Source organism: Penicillium chrysogenum, assembly GCF_028827035.1.
Source record: "Penicillium chrysogenum strain IBT 35668 chromosome Unknown utg000004l_segment0_segment0, whole genome shotgun sequence".
NCBI lineage: Eukaryota > Fungi > Ascomycota > Eurotiomycetes > Eurotiales > Aspergillaceae > Penicillium > Penicillium chrysogenum.
The window spans coordinates 2370792-2391858 of record NW_026622752.1 but is presented as its reverse complement, the minus strand read 5'-3'; the positions used below and the strand labels follow the sequence as shown (position 1 = coordinate 2391858).

The 21067-nt window shown below is 50.6% G+C and overlaps 9 protein-coding genes across 9 annotated transcripts; 5 read left to right on the top strand and 4 right to left on the bottom strand.

The window, feature by feature from the left end:
- The first annotated feature begins 1142 nt into the window (after positions 1-1142).
- On the top strand, positions 1143-2758 carry N7489_006849 (casein kinase 1 family protein). Its single transcript, XM_056712599.1, has 4 exons — positions 1143-1211; positions 1362-1434; positions 1487-2494; positions 2633-2758. Exons 1-4 carry the CDS (start codon positions 1200-1202, stop codon positions 2740-2742), a joined length of 1203 nt encoding a protein of 400 aa, XP_056566314.1. The 5' UTR covers positions 1143-1199; the 3' UTR covers positions 2743-2758.
- A 1327-nt stretch (positions 2759-4085) lies between these two features.
- On the top strand, positions 4086-5110 carry rsmA (putative bZIP transcription factor (Fcr3); the record flags this gene model as incomplete). The annotated part of the gene is made up of 3 exons (XM_056712598.1): positions 4086-4193; positions 4243-4496; positions 4579-5110. 3 exons carry the CDS (start codon positions 4086-4088, stop codon positions 5108-5110), a joined length of 894 nt encoding a protein of 297 aa, XP_056566313.1.
- A 515-nt stretch (positions 5111-5625) lies between these two features.
- N7489_006847 (uncharacterized protein) lies at positions 5626-6546 on the bottom strand (the record flags this gene model as incomplete). Its single annotated transcript, XM_056712597.1, has 4 exons — positions 5626-5759; positions 5817-6172; positions 6243-6425; positions 6509-6546. The coding sequence occupies 4 exons, from the start codon at positions 6544-6546 to the stop codon at positions 5626-5628; spliced, it is 711 nt and encodes a 236-aa protein (XP_056566312.1).
- Positions 6547-6967: 421 nt separating this feature from the next.
- Positions 6968-9966, top strand: N7489_006846 (coatomer subunit gamma; the record flags this gene model as incomplete). Its single annotated transcript, XM_056712596.1, has 5 exons — positions 6968-7043; positions 7120-7430; positions 7490-8804; positions 8854-9672; positions 9734-9966. The coding sequence occupies 5 exons, from the start codon at positions 6968-6970 to the stop codon at positions 9964-9966; spliced, it is 2754 nt and encodes a 917-aa protein (XP_056566311.1).
- Positions 9967-10384: 418 nt separating this feature from the next.
- Positions 10385-12120, bottom strand: dps1 (putative aspartyl-tRNA synthetase Dps1; the record flags this gene model as incomplete). Its single annotated transcript, XM_056712595.1, has 2 exons — positions 10385-11062; positions 11128-12120. The coding sequence occupies 2 exons, from the start codon at positions 12118-12120 to the stop codon at positions 10385-10387; spliced, it is 1671 nt and encodes a 556-aa protein (XP_056566310.1).
- A 407-nt stretch (positions 12121-12527) lies between these two features.
- N7489_006844 (putative HAD superfamily hydrolase) lies at positions 12528-13848 on the bottom strand (the record flags this gene model as incomplete). The annotated part of the gene is made up of 3 exons (XM_056712594.1): positions 12528-13305; positions 13364-13666; positions 13718-13848. 3 exons carry the CDS (start codon positions 13846-13848, stop codon positions 12528-12530), a joined length of 1212 nt encoding a protein of 403 aa, XP_056566309.1.
- Positions 13849-14362: 514 nt separating this feature from the next.
- N7489_006843 (F-box domain protein) lies at positions 14363-15607 on the bottom strand (the record flags this gene model as incomplete). The annotated part of the gene is made up of 2 exons (XM_056712593.1): positions 14363-15134; positions 15195-15607. The coding sequence occupies 2 exons, from the start codon at positions 15605-15607 to the stop codon at positions 14363-14365; spliced, it is 1185 nt and encodes a 394-aa protein (XP_056566308.1).
- A 1817-nt stretch (positions 15608-17424) lies between these two features.
- Positions 17425-19119, top strand: N7489_006842 (putative C6 transcription factor; the record flags this gene model as incomplete). Its single annotated transcript, XM_056712592.1, has 1 exon — positions 17425-19119. The coding sequence occupies one exon, from the start codon at positions 17425-17427 to the stop codon at positions 19117-19119; it is 1695 nt and encodes a 564-aa protein (XP_056566307.1).
- A 329-nt stretch (positions 19120-19448) lies between these two features.
- N7489_006841 (aromatic alcohol reductase) lies at positions 19449-20513 on the top strand (the record flags this gene model as incomplete). Its single annotated transcript, XM_056712591.1, has 2 exons — positions 19449-19514; positions 19569-20513. 2 exons carry the CDS (start codon positions 19449-19451, stop codon positions 20511-20513), a joined length of 1011 nt encoding a protein of 336 aa, XP_056566306.1.
- Positions 20514-21067: the final 554 nt, after the last annotated feature.

Sequence of the window (21067 nt, the reverse complement as noted above, 5' to 3'; positions counted from 1 at the left end):
TACATACTGGATAGCCATATATTTTGATTTCCATCACAGGAACCAGTTGCAAGCATGATAGGTACTGCACGTACTGCATGTTTGGATCTAATAGACTGAGGCGACTTTCCCATTGAGGAAAATCGCGCATAGTGTAGTATCTGGTATTGTTGATTCAGGATCATCCATGGATGGATACATGATAAGCAAGACCACTGCGGATAGAATGTCTCGCAAGGGGTAATGTGATTGTATATGATTCAAATGAGAGTCATATACTCAGATACATCTAAAATTGGGTATCACACCAATATCGATAGCATGGTTATATAGGCTTGATGCCCACGGCAGGTCTCATTGATCACATACCGGTCAGTTGAGGATTACATACCAAGATTAAGATAATAGGTATTATATGGAGTTTCATAGGAAGTATAAGAATTTATTGAAATTTACATATGTATTCCTTAATCAATTCTTAATGTTTTATATAACATTTAATATCAATTCATACCTATGTAGACGTTAAAATGTAAAGCAAAAAGTCCATAGATGCCCAATACAGAAACTTACCATACCATGACAGACCCGAGGTCGGGCGTGACTTGAGGAAAAAATACCCTTCTCACCGACTCACCTCTTTGCCCCCTCCCTTCTTCTTCTCTAACTTGAACTCATATCTTGAAAGGCTTTTGCTTTGAAGGCTTTTTGCTTTAAAGGCTTTTGCCCTTGATATTTGACATTTATTCTCTTGATCCCCCGGATCTCCCGGATATTCGCTGTTGATTTCAGTACGGTCGGCACCTCTTTGATTCGTTATCAGGTATGTCTAGATTCGTTCTGCTTTTTACCTTTTGACTTTTCAGTTTCCGGTTACATTTCTTTTCCTTCATTGCATCATATTGAAAGAAGAGTGTGTTGTGTTTTTGTTTCTGCTTCTGTGTCTTGTTCCCTGTGTCGACCTGGGCCCAGCCTTCCTAAATTCAGCCTTCCTAAATTGCCTGAGGCTTAGTTGTCAACCCCTCTCACTTGCCCAGGTGATTTCCTGTTTCTTTCTCTCTCTTCCTCTCTGCCTCTCTGCCTCTCTTACCTGTATACTCCATCGATCTCACCTTTGCATACCGTTGTGTCTTCATCAACAACATTCGAATCTAATATTCTCCATCTTCTAGCCTCAAGTCCTTTCTCACAGCTAAGCGCTGTGCCCCCATCGGTTCAACATGACGACCATGGTCAGTGTTAGCCACCCCCGATTTCTTTTTCTTCTTTCTCTACTCGGAGCCATACCTTAAAAATGCTTGAATACACGCTCAGATCATACCATGACTTCATGATTGTCAATAAGACGTCCGAACCACGCGTTGTACTGACATTGCCTCCAGGATTTGCGAGTCGGTAACAAGTACCGCATTGGCCGTAAGATCGGCAGTGGCAGTTTCGGTGACATTTATCTCGGTATGGAATGACAACCCTGGCTTTACCCTGCACAGCAACTCATTACTTCTAGGAACGAACATCATCTCCGGTGAGGAGATTGCCATTAAGCTCGAGAGCGTCAAGGCCAAGCACCCCCAGCTGGAATATGAAGCCCGCGTCTACAAGTCGCTCGCCGGTGGTGTCGGTATTCCCTTCGTTCGTTGGTTCGGTACCGAATGTGATTACAATGCTATGGTCATCGACCTTCTGGGACCCAGTCTGGAGGACCTGTTCAACTTCTGCAACCGCAAGTTCTCCCTGAAGACTGTCCTACTTCTCGCCGATCAGCTCATTTCCCGCATCGAATACATCCACGCCAAATCCTTCATCCACCGTGACATTAAGCCCGACAACTTCCTAATGGGTATTGGCAAGCGTGGCAACCAGGTCAACGTAATTGATTTCGGTCTTGCGAAGAAATACCGTGACCCCAAGACCCACTTCCACATCCCTTACCGTGAGAACAAGAACCTCACTGGAACTGCCCGTTACGCCAGTATCAACACCCATCTCGGTGTCGAGCAGTCCCGACGTGATGACATGGAATCTCTGGGTTATGTCATGCTCTACTTCTGCCGTGGTTCCCTCCCCTGGCAGGGTCTGAAGGCCGCTACGAAGAAGCAGAAGTATGACCGCATCATGGAGAAGAAGATGACCACCCCCACCGAGGTTCTGTGCCGTGGTTTCCCCAATGAATTTGCCATTTACCTGAACTACACCCGTTCGCTACGCTTCGACGACAAGCCCGATTACTCCTACCTGCGCAAGATTTTCCGCGACCTCTTCGTCCGGGAGTCCTTCCAGTACGACTACGTCTTCGACTGGACCGTTTACAAGTATCAGAAGAACGCCGCCATGATCGTGGACGCCTCCAAGAAGGACAAGGATGCTGAAGATCAGCAGCGCCGCCAGGCTCTGCCTGCTGGTGGCCAGATGGGAGCCGGTGGCGCCGCCAAGCCCGGTGCCATCAACAGCCAGCGTCGTAAGGTCGTTGAACGCGGCACTCTCGACACTCCGGACACCAACCGTGCCGTGGGAGGTAGTGACAGGATGTGAGTACATGAAACCTGGTTCCGAGTAGGGAACCCCTTCTTTCTTAACTCCTACGTTGAGTGATTTGCATTTCGTGACGCTGGCGTGGAGGACCCTTATGTTCTGAATCTGACTAATCGCATAGTCTTCGGCGTTAGGCTACGTTCTGCCTCGAAAGGTGCTGCTTTGGGTTATGGACCTTCTGGTGGCCGTTCGAAGCGGGACGAAGGAGCGGAGGCCCATGGGTGGTACTAATCGTGTTTGCACGACGGCGAGGCTATTGTTTAGCATGTGCCTCCTGTCTGTTCACATTCTTATCTACTAAGAAACCGGGGACCCGTTCATGTCGCCTTAGAGCGGACCATGTCGCACTCAGCCTTCTCGGATATTTCTTTGTCTTCTTTCTTCTTGGATCTCTATTCATTTGCCCCGACAGCCCTCCTATCCCGTTTTCGATCAGATTTCGATCTCAGCCGTTTCGATTCGCCTCTGTTTATCGCATGCTCGCCTTCAGCCCCATGGAACATTTTCCCGTTGGGTGGACAATCTTGTGCTGAGCCTGCGAAAACTTTGTCGACTGTTTTCTATGACTTTTCGGATTCTGTACCCGTTCTGCGGGACAACCGATTACGCGTCTCGAAACGCTCCTGATATTGCGGCTTATTCTTACGTCTTCGCCCTCCGGTTCCTCTTTACAACCTGGCATCTTTGGTCAGAATAACCAGAGGGCAAGAGTAAAGGGGGATGCAAATGACGGTGTCAGCCCGCAATTTTTTTTTTTTTCGGATTGTTTAATCGCTGGTACTGGAGATCCTTGAATGCATCCTTGGATGCGCTGCCCATCATTGCTTACCCCTTTCCTTCACTCATGATGTTTATTCTCTGCCCTTGATCTTCCCCTGTTCCTTTTCCTTTTTTTTTTGTTTGCCTGACGATTAATTTGTGAACTATCGACGCTCAACGGGGACGAGGTGTGGCCTACAATCTGGCCAAGGGAGGTCTGAGACGGAGACAGTCTTCGGGAGTATTGCTTTGCAGACTTTCTTTCTGCTCAAGCTACATGGCAGAAACTACTGTTACAGGAGGTCTCTAATGCAATCCCGCTTTGCGGGAAGCTGGTGGTTGGCGACGGACATTGGTTAGGGTCGCTTCCGGGGTGGTATGCGTCGATGGGTGTCACATTATTTCTCTTAGCTCTCTCTACACTGCGCTTTCAATTTACTCTCGTCCCAACTGGAATTGTGGTATTCAACAGACTTGGAACTTGACCCTTGGAACCAAATATCCGTACTGGGCGGTCCCAAAAAGAGTAGAAAAACGGTGAGATCATCGAAAGTTTAGCCCATGTACCGAACACTCCTGGAATTAATGGACATTCGAGAGGTTGGATACATGTAAACCTTGCCAGCACGTTGTATACCTTGAATTAAGATGGTATCGGAGTGTCATGACAACATTGAATTCTGCACATACAACACGGAACGCCCCCCGGTACATGAAACTTTGGACATAATAGATTTTCAAAGAGTTTTCCCACCATCACCTCCTAACTTTCCGACAAGCCCTGAAGACCTTGGGAACCTGTCTAATATTCCGTAATGGATTACTCTTTCTATGATCCCCGATCACAGCCCTCCAGCTTTTCGCTATACGGGCTGCCTACCCCCGACCAACCCCATACCCAACCAGATACATTCGCCCCTTTGGTATGTTCTTTGTCCATTCAAGACATGTCGCATGTCGCTAATAGGCTAGAAGAATTACCAAAACCTCCCTGGCTTTGACCCCTCGTTTCCTGTCGACCCCTCCTTTGTCCCACCGCCACATACACCGCCAGAATCGGTCAAGCACTCTGCTTCCAGCGATGCTGCCAACAATCAGTATACACGCCCCACCTCATTCGACGGCGATGAGGCTCAATTCGCCGATCCAACTTTAGGGAGGAGTAGCAGCGAGGAAAAGGAATCAGCGCCCGCACAAAGCAAGCGCAAGGCACAGAACCGAGCAGCGTATGTGATATACCAAAGTGGCCAGAGAGACATCTATCCCCATAAAGCAACAAAGCACTAACAGGCCCTATTCATCACACAGTCAACGAGCGTTCCGGGAGCGTAAGGAACAGCACGTCCGCGACCTGGAAGACAAAGTAAACAACCTTGAACAAGCATCCAACACCTTACAAGCCGACAATGAGCGCCTCAAGCGCGAGTTGGCCCGGTACACAACCGAGAATGAAATCTTGCGTGCGACAGCACTACACACCGACCACGGACACGCCAGTGCAAACCATACTCCCGAGCCAACCGTAACGGGCCCAATGAAGTTCTCCCCCACAGACTTCCATACCACCTTCATGCCCGATGGCCCTGGCGCGCCTCGAAGTCCGCAACACCGTCTCACCGTGTGTCCGATAACCGGCGAGAAGCTGCTGGATGCGCGTGCTACGTGGGACCTTATTCAGAAGCATGAGCTGTTTGAGCGCGGCCAGCTTGATATCGGTGATGTCACGGAGCGTTTGAAGGGTATGTCGCAGTGTGATGGACAGGGCCCTGCTTTTAAAGAGAGCCAGGTGCGTCAGGCTATTGAGGAGAGTGCGGCTGCTGGTCGTGATGAGTTGATTTGATGATTTCAAATGTTATGGTGCCGTTTTCTGCGGGTGCCACTGATACGGTTACGATTGATGTTCTTTGGCGTTGGGATTGATGGGATCAATAGGACGAACAGCGATTATATCTTCTGATACGTTGTTGAATTCGGTATATACGTGATTTGGTTGTGCTTAGGAGCGTCTGTGCTATTTATATTTGATATTTGGCTTCTTTATTTCCATTGCATTGAACGCCTACATGTAGTTTGCAAATTGAGTTGGATTTATTGATATTCACTAAACTGGCCATCCATATCTGAAGAGACTGTGCATATGTAGATAGCCAAAGCCACCAACTACAGATATAGGTATAGTAGATGTAGGAGGCAATTCAATTCAAATCGAGGCCGACAGCGCGTTATGCCTTACAGCATCATTCTCTTGGCTCCTGCCGACATGGAAAAGGGGTCATCATCTTTTGGATATTTTCATAATATACACACGCCAGGTCATAATATTTGCAGTAATTTTCAATCAAGGAAACAAGGAAATCAATCCCAGTCGTCATCATAATCTTCAACGTTCAGGTCATCGTCTTTCTTGTAGTCGTCCTCGTCATCACGCTTCTTCAGACGAACATCACTCTCCTTCAAAGCACCAATTTCCACGAGCAGACCCTCAAGATCTATGCATTATATTAGTATATCATCCTTACTCCGCTCATGCCCTGGACAGAACTTACCTTCAAGCTTGGTCCTGGGACCCTTCAACTGTTGCAGTGTAATAAGCTGCTTCTTGATCTCGGTATCCTTGTATGCCAAAATTGTGGGCGTGTTCTTCTCTGGATATCCCTCAATGCACATGTCGGCACGAATCTCACAGAACTTGATATCGCCGAATTTGGCAGCAAGCTGCCGCCAGAGCTCCGTCAACACACGCGATTCAACGTTTCCGCCCATCGACGTGAGGTTGACTAGTACATATGCACTATTCGATGCCTCTGTTACCTCACGGGCATAATCGACTTTCTGAAGTGGGAAGACCTGGTTGAAGAGGCTGGTTTTTTGGAGGGTGGAGAGTTCGGCGAGTCGCTTTTGCCTGTTTGATTGATACCGTGAGCAAAAAGAGACCCTTTTAGGCATGGTAAATGATTAGACCATGGGCTTACCGATAACTCTCGAGAAACTCCTCATCTTCATCCTCCTCCAATGCGTCCAGCTCGTCAAGGTCCTTGTCCTCAAGTCGGTTTTCGTGCGCCCTGTGCTGTGCGGCGATCAGAGCCTCTTGGATCAGAGGTTCGGGATCCTTGGGCTTTTCGGGAATAATGCCATGTTGACGGAGGATATCGTTCCTATACAATGTGGTTAGCACACTGCATTCGGCTTATACCTTGCCGGCGGCGGGGGTATAGGTATGCGCAAGTAATAGGCTTACCACTCGGTATCCTCCTTGGGATCGACTTCAACCTGCATGATGGATTGAAATGATCGAAGTTATACAGATCAATTTCAATTCAAACGAAATATGGAGAAAATGAGGGGAGTCGGAGGGATAAATGCGCTGCCTTCGATATCGTGATGCCACTTGTTTGCAGTGTTTGGTTCGGGCCAAACACACGGAAGGCCACCTTCAACTTGTCAATAGCTGGCAGTTCTGAGCTTTGAGGGTTCGAGATCCATTACCACCTCATTTACCTCAATCATATTCTCTTGTTCCCCTCCCATTTACCCTCTTTAAGCCTTGAATTCGTGCGTGGTTATGCAAATGCTGTAGTCGCCTACACCGCCCTACCCTGCTTCTGTGTACTCGACCCGTGTCCCAATTGCACCAACTCCACCTTTCTAATACGACAGCAACCACTCATTGCTGGTGCAATCCCAGCTGCTGGGCAAGATGAGTTACATGAAGAAAAATGAAGATGAGGACCAGGTCATGATCAAGCTTGATCGGACCTCCGTTTTCCAAGATGGTGTGTGCAATCAACAATACCCCCTGGCGCTTCCATGCGCTGCACATATTCAATGCTGACGAGGCAATTCCCCTAGCACGCCTATTCAATTCCTCTCCTATCTCGCCGCGAACATGCCGAACGTTACTCACGAAGATCGCTGTCCTCATGTTCACCGGGGAGCAGTTCCCTACGAATGAAGCCACCACCCTCTTCTTCGGAATCTCCAAGCTCTTCCAGAACAAAGACCCGTCATTGCGGCAGATGGTGTATCTGATCTTGAAGGAGCTGGCTGGCACCGCCGAAGATGTGATCATGTCGACAAGTATCATTATGAAGGACACCGCAGTTGGGAGCGATGTTTTGTACCGGGCCAATGCCATCAGAGCGCTCTGCCGCATTATTGATGTAGGTCGTCGGTCGCGAGGACTTCAATGGTTGAGGGGATGTGCTGACAATTGCAAAAGGGTTCCACAGTACAGGGTATCGAGCGACTCATCAAGACCGCCATTGTTGACAAGACCCCGTCGGTGTCCTCCGCGGCCTTGGTCTCTTCCTACCACCTCCTTCCCATTGCGCGCGACGTTGTCCGGAGATGGCAGAGCGAAACACAGGAAGCGGCCTCGTCATCGAAATCATCAACCGGGTTCCTTGGTTTCTCCTCGAGCTCCCAGAGCCACGCGATCTCCAACTCGAATTTCATGACACAGTACCATGCCATCGGTCTTTTGTACCAGATGCGCTCGCACGATCGTATGTCTTTGGTCAAGATGGTACAGCAGTACGGTGCTGCAGGAGTGGTGAAGAGCCCGGCTGCTCTGGTTTTGTTGGTACGCCTGGCGGCCAAATTGGCTGAGGAGGACCAGGGTCTCCGGAAACCCATGATGCAGATGTTGGATGGCTGGCTCCGCCACAAGCATGAGATGGTCAACTTCGAGGCGGCCAAGGCTATTTGCGATATGCGTGATGTCACCGATGCCGAGGCAACCCAGGCAGTTCACGTCCTCCAGCTCTTCCTGTCCTCCCCCCGCTCGATCACCAAGTTCGCTGCCATCCGTATCCTACACAACTTCGCCTCTTTCAAGCCACATGTCGTCAATGTCTGCAACCCCGATATGGAGTCCCTCATCTCCAACTCGAACCGCTCTATTGCCACCTTCGCCATTACAACACTGCTTAAGACCGGCAATGAAGCCAGCGTTGACCGTCTGATGAAGCAAATCTCAGGCTTCATGGCGGATATCACCGACGAGTTCAAGGTCACTATTGTCGAGGCTATTCGCACCTTGTGCTTGAAGTTCCCCAGCAAGCAGGCCGGTATGCTCGTTTTCCTGAGTGGCATCCTACGGGACGAGGGTGGCTACGAGTTCAAGCGCACTGTTGTTGAGAGCATGTTCGATTTGATCAAGTTCGTCCCGGAAAGCAAGGAAGATGCGCTTGCCCATCTCTGCGAGTTCATTGAGGACTGCGAGTTCACCAAGCTCTCGGTTAGAATCCTACACCTGCTTGGTTCTGAGGGCCCTAAGACTACCCATCCCACCAAGTATATCCGCTACATCTACAACCGCGTCGTATTGGAGAACGCCATCGTTCGCGCCGCTGCTGTCACCGCATTGGCCAAGTTTGGTGTTGGTCAGAAGGACCCCGAAGTCAAATCTAGTGTTCATGTTCTTCTCACCCGTTGTCTTGATGATACCGACGACGAGGTACGAGACCGTGCTGCCCTCAACCTGCGTCTGATGGCCGCAGAGGACGAGTGCGCGAGTGCATTCATCAAGAATGGTAAGACCTTGTCCATAACTGGCAATACTAAATTTACTAATGGTTCTAGACTCAATGTATTCCCTTTCCACGTTTGAGCACCAGCTAGTCATGTACGTGACGTCTGGTGACAAGGAGACCTTCGCTGCTGCCTTCGATGTTGCTACCATTCCAGTTGTCTCACATGAGCAGGCCCTGGCTGAAGAGAGGACCAAGAAGCTTACCTCGGCCACTCCAACTCTCAAGGCCCCTTCGGCCGGTCCTCCGAAGGGCGCGGTGGCCGGCGGTATGGCCGAAGCGGCCAGCGCCTCTGCGACCCAGAAATACGCAGAGCAGCTTCTGCAATACCCCGATATCAAGGCGTACGGTACTTTGCTCAAGTCCTCTGCACCCGTCGAGCTTTCCGAGAGCGAAACCGAATATGTTGTTACGGCCGTCAAGCACATTTTCAAGGAGCACATCGTGGTGCAATATGATATTAAGAACACACTTCCGGATACCGTTCTCGAGAATGTTACCGTGGTTGCCACTCCCGATGAAGAGGACGTATTGGAGGATGACTTCATCATCCCTGCCCCGAAGCTGGCCACGGACCAGCCTGGTGTTGTCTACGTCGCTTTCAAGAAGCTCGCCGGCGAGAACAGTGTCCCCGTCACCTCCTTCACAAACGTCCTCAGGTTCACCAGCAAAGAAATCGACCCTGCAAGCGGCGAGCCAGAGGACAGCGGCTACGACGACGAGTACCAGGTAGAGGACCTTGAGCTGACAGGCAGCGACTATGTCATCCCGACATTCGCCGGCAGCTTCGACCACGTCTGGGAACAGACTGGTGCCAACGGCGAGGAGGAAAGCGAAACCCTACAGCTCAGCAACATGAAGAGTATCAACGGTACGTTCATTTCCTATTTATCTTTCTCAATTATGAATACTTATACTGACTCTCATAACAGATGCCACGGAACAACTGATCTCAGCGCTATCTCTGCAACCCCTCGAGGGCACCGACGTCGCCCTCAACAGCAGCACACACACGCTCAAGCTGTTCGGCAAGACCGTCTCCGGCGGCCGTGTCGCTTCCCTTATCAAGATGGCCTACTCCAGCAAGGCCGGTGTCACTACCAAGATCACCGTCCGGGCAGAGGAGGAGGGCGTTGCTGCGGCTGTTATTGCTTCTGTGTCTTAATCTTTCTCTTTGCTTTCCTTTTTTGTTGTTACGTGCTTAATCCTGGTTGGGGGACAAGAGCGTGTGTGCTTTTCATGTGTCTTGATTCGTTAGATTGCGTCGTCCACCCCTCAAAACTTGTCAATGCAACTTTTCATCCAAATATCATATCATATTTATGCCTACCCTTGGTGTTTCTGGTGTTTTCTTCGCAATATAGCAGGAACTGGCCTATTGACCTCAACCCCAATTATTAGTGCTGCCGGCTCGTTGTTTATTTTAGAGTTCACAAGGTTCCAACCTTCCATGAAGTTCGCTTTATATTAATCAAGTAGGGTATTACTAAGATAAGCAAAAAACGTGTATATAATTGAAAAGAAATAAAGTATTTTGTTTTTATATGCTTCTTGTATGCTATGAATAGTCCCACACTGCAAAATCAAGGACGGAGACGCTGAGGGTCACGGGGGAACAGCGAAGCCAAACGGACGTTAGGCAAGCCAAGGAAGAACATAACAATACGGTTGAGACCAAGACCACCACCTGCGTGAGGAGGGCAACCCTGGCGGAAAGCATTGAGGTAATCCTCGAAGCCCTCCTGGTTAGGCTCAAGACCCTTAGCGCGCATAGACTCCTCCAATTCCTTGATATCGTGAATACGCTGGGCACCGGACATGATTTCCTCGCCACGCATGAAGAAATCGTACGAGTTAGAGAAGCGCTTGTCGTTGGGATCGGCCTTGGTGTAGAATGGACGGACGGCCATGGGGAACTTGTCGAGCACGTAGAAGTCGGTGTCGTACTTGTCGCGGATGATTTGGCCGAGCTGCTTCTCCATGGCGGTGGTGAAGTCGTTCTCGAAGCTCTCCTGCTCTGAGACGTCGACGCCGGCTTCCTTCAGCAGGGCGACTCCGTCCATGTAGTTCAGGCGCAGGGCCTTGCCGTCCTTGGGAAGCTTGAAGTCGCCGGCCTTAGGGTAGGACTTCTGGATGGTGGCGATCTGGGTTGCGTAGCGCTCCTTGAGCTGGGTGAGGATGAAGACGAGGAGGTTTTCGGCGAACTCCAGAACCTCGTGGTAGTGGTTGCGGAAGGTCTTCTCGAAATCGAGACCGGAGAACTGTAGGCCATGTTAGATAATCTGTTCTTTTTTTCTGTTTGAGCGAATATATCAGTAGATCATACCTCAGTCAAGTGGCGGTGGGTGTTGCTGTCCTCTGCACGGAACACTGGGGCGATCTCGAAGACGTTCTCCATATCTCCGGCGATACACATCTGCTTGTAGAGCTGGGGACTCTGGGCCAAATAGGCATTGCGCTTGAAGTACTTCACCTCGAAGACACCGCTGCCACCTTCCGTGGCGGCACCGACCAGCTTAGGTGTGAAGATCCACCGAGAGCCACTCTTAATCATGTACTCAGCGAAGAGCTCGGAAACACCGCTGGAAATCCAGGTAATGGCCTGGCTGGTCTCGGTCTGCAGATCGAGGACCCGGTTGTCGAGACGAGTCTTGAGGGTGACGATGGGAGCACCCTCGGCGTCAACCTGGGCACCTTCCTCAGTGTTCTCGGGGGGAGGACGCTCAGCATCCTTGACTTGCATGGGGAGCATTTGCGCAGCCTCGGAGATCATGTAGACCTTGCGAATGTGGATCTCGAGGTGGCTGATGGACGCGGACGAGATCGGGATCTCGGGCTTCTTCACAATACCGGTAACCTGCACAATCGAGTTGACGTTCAAACCGCCGGTGTACTTGATCATCTGTCGCGAGATGGGCTCTGCGGCCGCAATGACGGCCTGCACCTTTTGTCCCTGCTGGCGCAGCATCAAGAATGCAAGCTTGGCACTCTGCACACGCGCATTGTCAACACGCGCGACAACTGTCACTTCCTTCTCGTAGTGATCCTCTGTGAATTCGCTGAACCGCGTAGACGGGACGACATCCTCGGTCTCTGGGAGGGGACCGTATAGATCTTTGGCCGTGTCGTTGGCCTCCTGGGCGGCGGCCTGGGCTTTTTCTTGCGCCGCACGCGCAGCAGCCTTCTCGGCCTTGGCTTTATCCTTTGCCGCCTTCTTCAGGGCGTTCTTGCTGGCGTTCTTGGTCTCACCTTCCGCGGCGGGAGCGGAGGCATCCTGGGCCTCGGGCTTGGGACGGTGGGGCAATTCGGAGTCGGCCATGATGCTGCGAGGACAATTAGAGGGGCAGAGTGGTGAGTCGGGGCAGTGGATCCTACCTCAATGATTTTCTATCCTGAGAAATTTGCAGGACTTAATGCAGCAGGCTGATTGTAAGTAGAGCTGCAGAGAAAAGTGTTCCGTTGACTCACCCCGCCGAATGATGCCCTAAGAGGGGTAGGCGGTGTGGGGACTTCTTCACATTTATTCTCTACCAGCTTGAGTGTATACAAGCATGTAGATCAGTTAAATGTACATTTGGTATTACTTTACAGTTTCAATAAAATGCATTAGGCGCGCTTATGTGGCTTGCCGCTATTAGCTATTTAGAATAGACACACATAAACTTACAATTGACACCGTATCATGCTGATCTTCATCAGTATAGAGTGTCTAGTGTCTCTTGACAATCATGGAGCAGGCCAGTTCGAGCTCTTCAGCGCCCATTGAACACCTTTGTGCACATTATCAGCAATTGTCTGAGGAATCCAAGTAGGCTCTCCGCCACTGTATACCCCAGTGCGGACAAGGATCGAATGCCAGCTACTGCCAATTTCACTGCGATAGGAGTTGGCTCCTCGAATATCCGACTCTGGGTTATCACCGACCATGTATACTCTTTCCAGGGGCGTGTTCTCTGCGGAGCTTCCAAAGGTTCGCAGTCGGTTCCGAAGCAATTGACGCTCTGCAAACTCGTAGGTGGGTTGATGAGGTTTGCCAATCACGGTCTTCTTCAACTCAATACCCTTGCTGGGACCACCTGTGGTCGCAGCCCAGACGCCCTCAAGAGCTTCCCGGAATGCACCCTGACCAAGACGGGGCAAGGGGTAGGCGGCGGCCCACCACAGATCTGGGTTAGAGAAATACAGATGGGGCTGGCCGTCTTGCTGGTACCCATGGTTGGGAAGATCGATTCGGCCGTTCTTTTCAGACAAAGTGCCCATACGGCCCTGCGACGAGAGGAGGAGGTCCATAATAACCTGAGTGTCCAATGCCCAATCTCGGGGGTCATTGAACACAAAGATGGCATCGATCTTCAGAGTCTTCGATGGATCATTGAGGTTAATGGGGCTCGGGAGCGGTCGGGCAAATGTTCTATAATAGTCGCCGAAGTTCTTCGAAAACGGCCAGACAGTAGGGTTGGCCATGAGAATATCCGCCGGGGTGACAACATTCTTAAACCCATACCTATCACCATATTGCTTAGCATATACCATTCAGCAACAGGAAGAAGGTCTTGACATACTGTTCTGCCACGCGCCGACAGTTATCCCCATCGCCCCCGGCCACCAACACACACTTGTGTTCCAGAGCGCTCGTCTCGTCCCATCCCTTGACCAACTCAGCAAAAGGCGAGTGACTCTGGACGATGTCCGTAGCATCCAAGGGGATCCCTAGTTTCTCGCTAATTTCCGCGACACGCTCCGTCTCGTGTTTACCGCCGCCGTTGGTGAGCAGAAGAAAGGGGATGCCTTGCTCCTTCAGGAGAGCCAGCGAGTCGGCGGCACCGGGTATAGGTTTCGAGGCGCGGAGGAGGACACCATCGATGCTGCATCATGTGAGAAGAGAATCGAATGGGTTGCGTTTGACCGAGACTCACTCAAATGCAAATGCGAAGTTGGGGACTGGTCGAGAACTAGGTGTGTGGATAGCCCGGCTGATATTTTTACGAGGAGAGAGTGTATGGCGCTGTAATAGGCCAAATGACCGCCACAGGGTTTGCGATCTCATTGTGGTAGTTGGTCCTGGGGAATGTGTTAAGGAAATGTACGTCATTCCCGGGCGGGATATTTGGGAATTTCCATTTCCCCACTCACAACTCCCATCGGATTTATGGACTCAAATAGTACAATCAAATCACAGCTTAGCTAGCATTTTTGGCTATCATTGCATCAGTTATTTATATCAGACATACAAACCTGCAATTATTTCCCCACGTTTCTCGAGTCTCTGCGGGAAAGGAGATCAAACCGCAACCCACTCTTCCTCATCTGTTTCCTTAGCGACTATCCAAGGCTGCTGACCTGGAGCAGCCAGGAACCATTAGTGTAGGCTGGACGGCCCGGAGTCTTTCAGTCACCTGTACTCTCATTTCAACAAAGTCTGTTTCATGTTTCATGGGTTGCGCTATTGTACACCGCTCAGAAAATTGCTGCTTGAATGGTATAATGGTATATGACCTTAAATGCTGATGCAAGATGGAGAGACGTGCATAGAAGACTGCATAAGAATGCATGAACGCATATCAAAGCGGCTCCTGATCCATGACATTGAGACCCATGTCAAAAAGAGAATCGAGTTCTTCTTCCGGACACTTGTCAATGTTCTTCCATACCCATTTGTCAATTTTGGCGTGTGATGTTTCAGGTATTATATTAAGACAGGCGGGGCTAATACCAAGATAGCACGCACGAGAAAGATTCGTTTTCAAAACCTCGCAAAGGCCATCGGTATCAATCTCCGTGGAAAAATTCTCGTCATATGGTGCCGTGAGTTCTAGCTCACGAATCGACATTGGAGGAGCTTGATAAAACGAAGGAAGAATGCATAAATCGTCGAGCAGGTCAACGGGTATCCGAAGATACTTCAAAGCAATGAGAGCCGATAAGATCTCAGATGGCCCGTCTTCAAACATCTTGCGATTCAAACGGTGAAAGGTCAATTCGGTAAGAGTGGTGCGGAGCTGCTCATTCATGAGGATCTCTTCCACAACGGAAGTGTTCAGATCCTCGCAACCTCGAAATGTCAACCCTACCAAGTTGGGGGGCCACCTGAAAGAAGACATTTTCTCGACATCAAATCGCCCGCCAACCCGGAGATATTTCAGACTGGATGGCCAGTCTTCACTGGAACCGTCGTCTGTAATAAACATTGAAGGCGAAAGCTCGAGAATTTCCAGTTTGTCGAGGCTGGTAATTGCTTTCTTCAGGGCGTCAAACGGAATTGGCTCAGCTACCAAGCCAAGGTAAAGATAGGAAAGCTCCTTGCATTTTGCTAAGGGGGCAAGGCTGTTGATCCTGTGGAGAGAAGTTAGCTAAAGGTTTGATGGTATCCTGTGGTGGACAGTATCTACTCACGAAAAAGAAATCCTCGGAGCAGCAAAACTCTTCAGGTTCTTCTTCACTCGACCTAGAAGCCGTGCCGTTAGGCTATTGGAGCTGTGGTGTACCAATACTGAGAGGTCCAAGTCATGAACAAGCGAGCCCAGGTCCACGTTTCGTTTTCGAGAGCGTATTGGTGGGCACACAGTGTTGGTGAAAAGCGAGAAGCTATTCCCTCCGCCAAGCTGAGGTCGGTAGTAGAGAAATTCAATGCCAACAGAGTACCACTGGCGAGATACCAGACAGAACCTTTGAAGTGTTACTTGAGAACGTGGGTATTCAGTTGGCCAATCATCAAAAATGAATTTGGCGATGAGTATTAACACCTCTGTAGGAAGGTGAACATATTGGCGAGAAGTCATTGCTTCTGAGTCGGCCAGCCTTGACATTTGGCAAGTCAAACAGGCAATAATTTTTAAAGAGACATCATAAAGCACGAGGGCGAGATAGCATGTGTGATGTTTCGTGACTATCAAGATTGAGACGAAGAGGCAACAGAGAGACCGACCCGCTTCCGAGAGAGGCAAACACACAGGTCATCTCAAGTGAAGCGGAATTGCTGGGCGATTTTCTCTTCACTTAATTGAGAAGGCAAGCAGAAAGGACTGCCAATTGAGACTGTTAAAAATGAGCCAAGGAGAGGGTGTGGAGAGCAAGTGATTAAAAAAGACATGAGGGGTCGATTGAAGAGTTCAATAATTTGAAGATGTAGTTAAACGGCGGATAGGCATAGTTAGTTTTGCCTGTTTAGGTTTAGCGCCCCAATACGTCACATAACTGCACCTTAGGGCCTTCTGCCCGACATAAAAGACCCTCTCCCTCTTAACATCTCCGTTTCTTTTGCATCCCCTCTATCTTACCCATCGCCCCTTTTTCTCTTTCTTTCTCGCCCCCACCGACTACTACGTGTTGGCCTCCAGCCCGACGCACTGCCCTTTTCGTTTTCTCGGAGATGCCGCTCAATCCGACGCCCCAGCTCGTTCTCGCTCCTTGAGCTGTCATTCAAGTGGCACTGGAGCAGAACTAATGGGATGATTCAACCCGCAGCGGCACCGTATAGCTTCGGGCCGATGCTTATAGTCATCTCTAAAGGGATAGGCTGTACACCATGGTACGAAGCTATCTAGGTCTTCCTCTGCCAAACAGCCTTGTTCGTCTCTGATTGTGCCGGCCTCTTTCATATCTGCAAAATGCGTATACCCTTAACGCCGTATGCCCCGCTCCTTCGGCCCTATCTGAGGTTGTATTATATAGCTCCCCGTATCGCAGAACGGCACTCGGTTACCTAGCCGCGAATGCTGTGCCGCCTGACCCCGGGGGCCATTTCCCACCTTTATGTAATTCGCTATTGCAAGGGTCGTACGATCACGCTTACCATTTGAAGCCTTAACTGTATTGCGCACGCTCTTGCGCTTGTAGATGGAGAGCCAGTGAGCTACAGACCCCTGGAAAGGGCGGCGAAATCGAGCGAGAAGTTCTTGGGAAAATTCAGCCAAGACAGCCGTGTTGAGGGAATGCTCTAGGGCAAAAAATGAGTCATCCAAGCCTCTTATCGTAGGAAAATTTCGAGGTGTCGCCGTCTTCCGCCGCTCGGATCAAGTTCGGGACCGCCAATGCAGACAACACCAGCACGCCAGTGATCCTCCGCTCACTCAGGCAGGATGATGACGGCGGCAGCATAGATTGCCTGATCTCTCATTGCAACTCAGCAGATGACATTGCCAATTTGCAGTGTGGGAAGTGCAGACGGAGCGTGGCACCTGGGCTGTATGGGAGATTGGCTCGAACGACGGTCGACACGGATCAACTTTAACTGTCTACAATGTTAAGACTCCCAGGCTGTTACTATCATCCTCTTTGTAGCCACCATTGTCCTTACTGACGCATTTACAGTGCGGTGTCACAAGGTTCTGGTATTGAGGTGTCCCATTGAGACGCATATTGTTGTGTTCTAGCTGGATCTTGCTGTTTGAAGCGTTATCAGATCTCGGGAGTCGTTCCTAGCGTGTTACGACGCCGGTACGCCGAACGTACCACGTTTACCATACAGAGACAAAAGGAGAACATTGAGTGGGTACATGTACTTATCTTGAATAACGCTGTCCTTAGTGGTAAATTACCACCCCTCAGTTCGACAACATTGAAGTTCTATCAGTCCATCAAGTGTTTCATCTTAAAAATGCCATCATGACATAGAACTCTCAATATGTCCACAAACAAGCGCAAGCGTGCTCGAAAAGCTTGCAATCCGTGCCACCAGCGCAAGCGAAAATGCGATGGCGGGCATCCATGTGGAATGTGCTCCACCTACCAGTATCAATGCAGGTACGACGACGACATCACCGGGACTTCGGGTCCCCCAGTGGCCAAGCGCGCTGTTCTCGAGGGCCGTAACATGCAGATCCGACCCCCCGTGGAAAATGAGAGCAGCCCGTCCACTGGCAAGAGCGCCGGCATCTTCGAGGAGCACAAGTCCAGGTACACCGGCGCATCGGCAGCCATGGCCTTCCCGCATGTATTAGGCCTGGCTCTCGGGTCTGACAACCCTCCCAAGATCAATTCAACTGCGTACAACTTTGGCATCCGCCCGGAAGAGGCTTCCAACACGTATGGTTTGCTGGGCAGCCTGATCTCCGAGGACAACCTCGCCTTCTACTCGGACGTGTACTTCTCTGCAATGGGCTCCATTGGAGATGTCATTGACCCCAGGATCTATGCTCAGCGGTGTCGCGAGTATTATCATGGGCCCGGCAGTCCGCCGGTCGCCTTTGGTGCTATAGCCGCTGGTGTTGCTGCAGTCGGATCCTTCCTCTCTCCAGTCAGGTACTCCCGCGAGTCGGACCTACTACAGTATGCGAAAGCCATTCTCGATGATCCGGCCTCGATGCGGATGCTGAGCGTCGATCATATTATCGCGTGGGGCATGCGTTTATTCTATCTCCGAGCCACAACCCGGCCTAGTAGTGCCTGGGTCGCCTCCTGCACGCTTATGCACCTCTGCGAAGTCGTCGGGCTGCATAAAGAAGAAAACATCCAACGTATAACGTCAGTCGCTGGTGCCGCTGCTCTTGGCTATGATGCGGACCGGCTGAGGCGCATCTTCTGGATCCTGTGGGCCGCACACCAGATGCTGTCCTACGAGTGCGATCGGTCGGCAGTGACATTTGCAGCCGTGACTACGCAGGCTATCATTGCGATCCCAGGATCTTTTGCCGACCAGTTCGTGCAAATCATCCAGATTATCCCGTCGCCGAACTCTCCGTTCCAACTTGACTCTCAGCCTCCATCTCCAAGGGAGGAGCTCTCCAAGCGTCTTACGGCATTAAGCAAACTACATTTCACGCATCCGTTTTTGGTCGCCACTAAGGCGGATCTCGCATTCTGTTTCTATCGACGCATCTACCAGTTGAAGGCAGGCATCACGGATGAAACCATTAAGGTTGTCATCGACAGCGGTAGGGATGGACTAGAGGCAGCTGAGCAGCTCGCCAGTCAAGGCCGTCTATTATGGAATGTTATCGGCAGTGTCTTCCAATATGCCTGTATCTTATTGGCCATTGACACTCCAGCCTCGTCCGCTCACATTCCTACTGCTTTTAAGAGGCTGGAGAATCTTGCTAGGGCAACGGATACAGCACTCACTCGGCAGGCACTCTCTATAGCACGGCATCTTCTAGGTCTTAATATAGCGAAGAAACGAAAGGAACTTTTGCAGCTGGAAGCTGTCGAGGCAGGGTACGAAGCCTTTCAAACACCACCGGAACCCGAGCCCAACACCGCTGTGCCAGATCTTGTTGGCTGGGGGTGGACTGGGACCAGTTTCTCGTGGAGCCATATCTGTCGATGTTTCCCGACATTCAAATGTAAATTAACAGCAGAAGTCACACTTCAAGGAATCTAATGATCGTGAGGCTGTGCTCGAGTCAAACCTGTCTACTCCGAGTCATGATTAGACCACACTCGGCCGTCTGATACTGAGGGAAATGGGTGGGAAGATGCCCCGAGTGTTTCTTTCATTCAACAACTTAACGCCGCTCGGGGTGGACATTGTGCGGCTATTGCGGAGTTACGTTGATGAGCGCAGCTTTTGCGGAGTTTCAGGCTGCAGTGCGGCTGCTGCGGCGGAGGTCATAAGCTGGAACTAATATAAATTGATCATGATTCGGCTGCACTTGAGTCTTGGTTCATTCAATTCAATCCAGATCAATTCACACATATCACTCAAGCAAAATGTCATACGCTAAGGATCAGCCCGCGGGCATCACCAACACCATTGAGAAAGTCGCCATTGTCGGTGTACGTAAGCCCATCCCCAAGTACAATACAGGGTGAGACTAACAGACTTACTAGGCCGGAGGTACTGTTGGCTCTGTTCTCGCTGCCGCCCTCCTTAAAACTGGGAAACACACCGTCACTGCCCTCTCGCGCAAAGACAGCTCCAACAAACTCCCCGAGGGCGTCGTTGTCGCCCCCGTCGACTACAGCGATGAGGCCTCCATTGTCGATGCCCTCAAGGGCCAACAGTTCTTTATTATTACTGTCGCCCCCACTGCGCCCCGCGACACACACAGCAAACTCGTCCAGGCGGCCGCCAAGGCAGGGGTCCCCTACATCATGCCCAACGGATACGCCGGCGATATTGAGCATGTCAAGTTCGGCCAGGATGTCATGCTCGGACCCGTAGCCCAGGCCAACCGAGAGGAGATCGAGAAGCTGGGCATGAAGTGGATCACCGTGTGCTGTGGGTTCTGGTACGACTATAGCTTAGCGGGCGGGTCGGCCCGCTTCGGGTTCGACTTTGACAAGAAAGAACTGACGATCTACGGCGATGGCAACACCAAGACTTCAGTCTCGACTCTGGCCCAGGTCGGGCGCGCTGTGGCGACTATGCTCAGCCTGAAGGTGCTTCCGGACGACGAAAACGACAAGAGCCTGACTCTCTCGAGCTGGCTCAACAAGCCTGTCTACCTCAAGAGCTTTGTCGTCAGCCAGAACGAGATGTTTGAGAGCGTCAAGCGCGTGACTGGCACGACAGACGCCGACTGGACGGTTACCCAGGAGGATGCCCACAAGAGATACACAGATGGTCTGGGGATGGTCAAGACCGGCAACATGGCTGGGTTTGCTAAGCTGCTATACGCGCGAGCGTTCTTCCCGGAGGATGCCGGCAACCACTCTGACAAGGCACAGAACGAGCTGTTGGGCTTGCCGGAGGAGAAGTTGGACGAGGCTACCCAGGTTGGGGTTGATATGGTCAAGGCGCTGCAGAGCCGTGCGGAGCGCATGGCTTCATAGAGATGTACATTCTTAGAGTTTGAAATCGTTTCCGTGTTTGTATCCAGATGACAAAACATAAAAAGGTTCATGTTAGCTTAAATCAAGTAGGCCTGACCTAATACAGAATGTGAACCTTCCAGGCGAAAAGTAGGTGGGCTATTTTCGGCGTCGTTTTAGTCGCTAGTAGAAACGGGCGGAACGATCGTTAAAGTTAAGGGCTAGTAATAGGACCGGAGGATAACTGAATAGTGCTAGGCGGATATAGAATAGCATGGTGTTACATGTTCCGACCAAATTTACGGGTAGAAAAGCAGTCGTTTCTAGCGTTAAAGTGGTCATTTTCAGCATCCTTTTCACAGGTCCTCATATTCTAGTTTGTAAAGATAAGGATGACGATCCTTATCTTTTATCCTTATCTTTTTTCCGGCAGATGCAGGTCCCCGCCTTTCGATAAGCAATTATTCTACACCGCCTTAGGCTTGTAGGACTGAGGGCCGGCTTTCGTGCTCGGTAATAGGAGTAGGGCCCTAATAGCTGAAAAGCTAAAAATATATTCTTAAACTAGTAAATAA

Bases quoted from the DNA above. Each gene is read 5' to 3' on its own strand.
- N7489_006849 (XM_056712599.1), top strand. The intron at 1,435-1,486 runs GTATGGAATGAC...CATTACTTCTAG, and splicing joins TTTCGGTGACATTTATCTCG to GAACGAACATCATCTCCGGT. The intron at 2,495-2,632 runs GTAGTGACAGGA...CTAATCGCATAG, and splicing joins CACCAACCGTGCCGTGGGAG to TCTTCGGCGTTAGGCTACGT.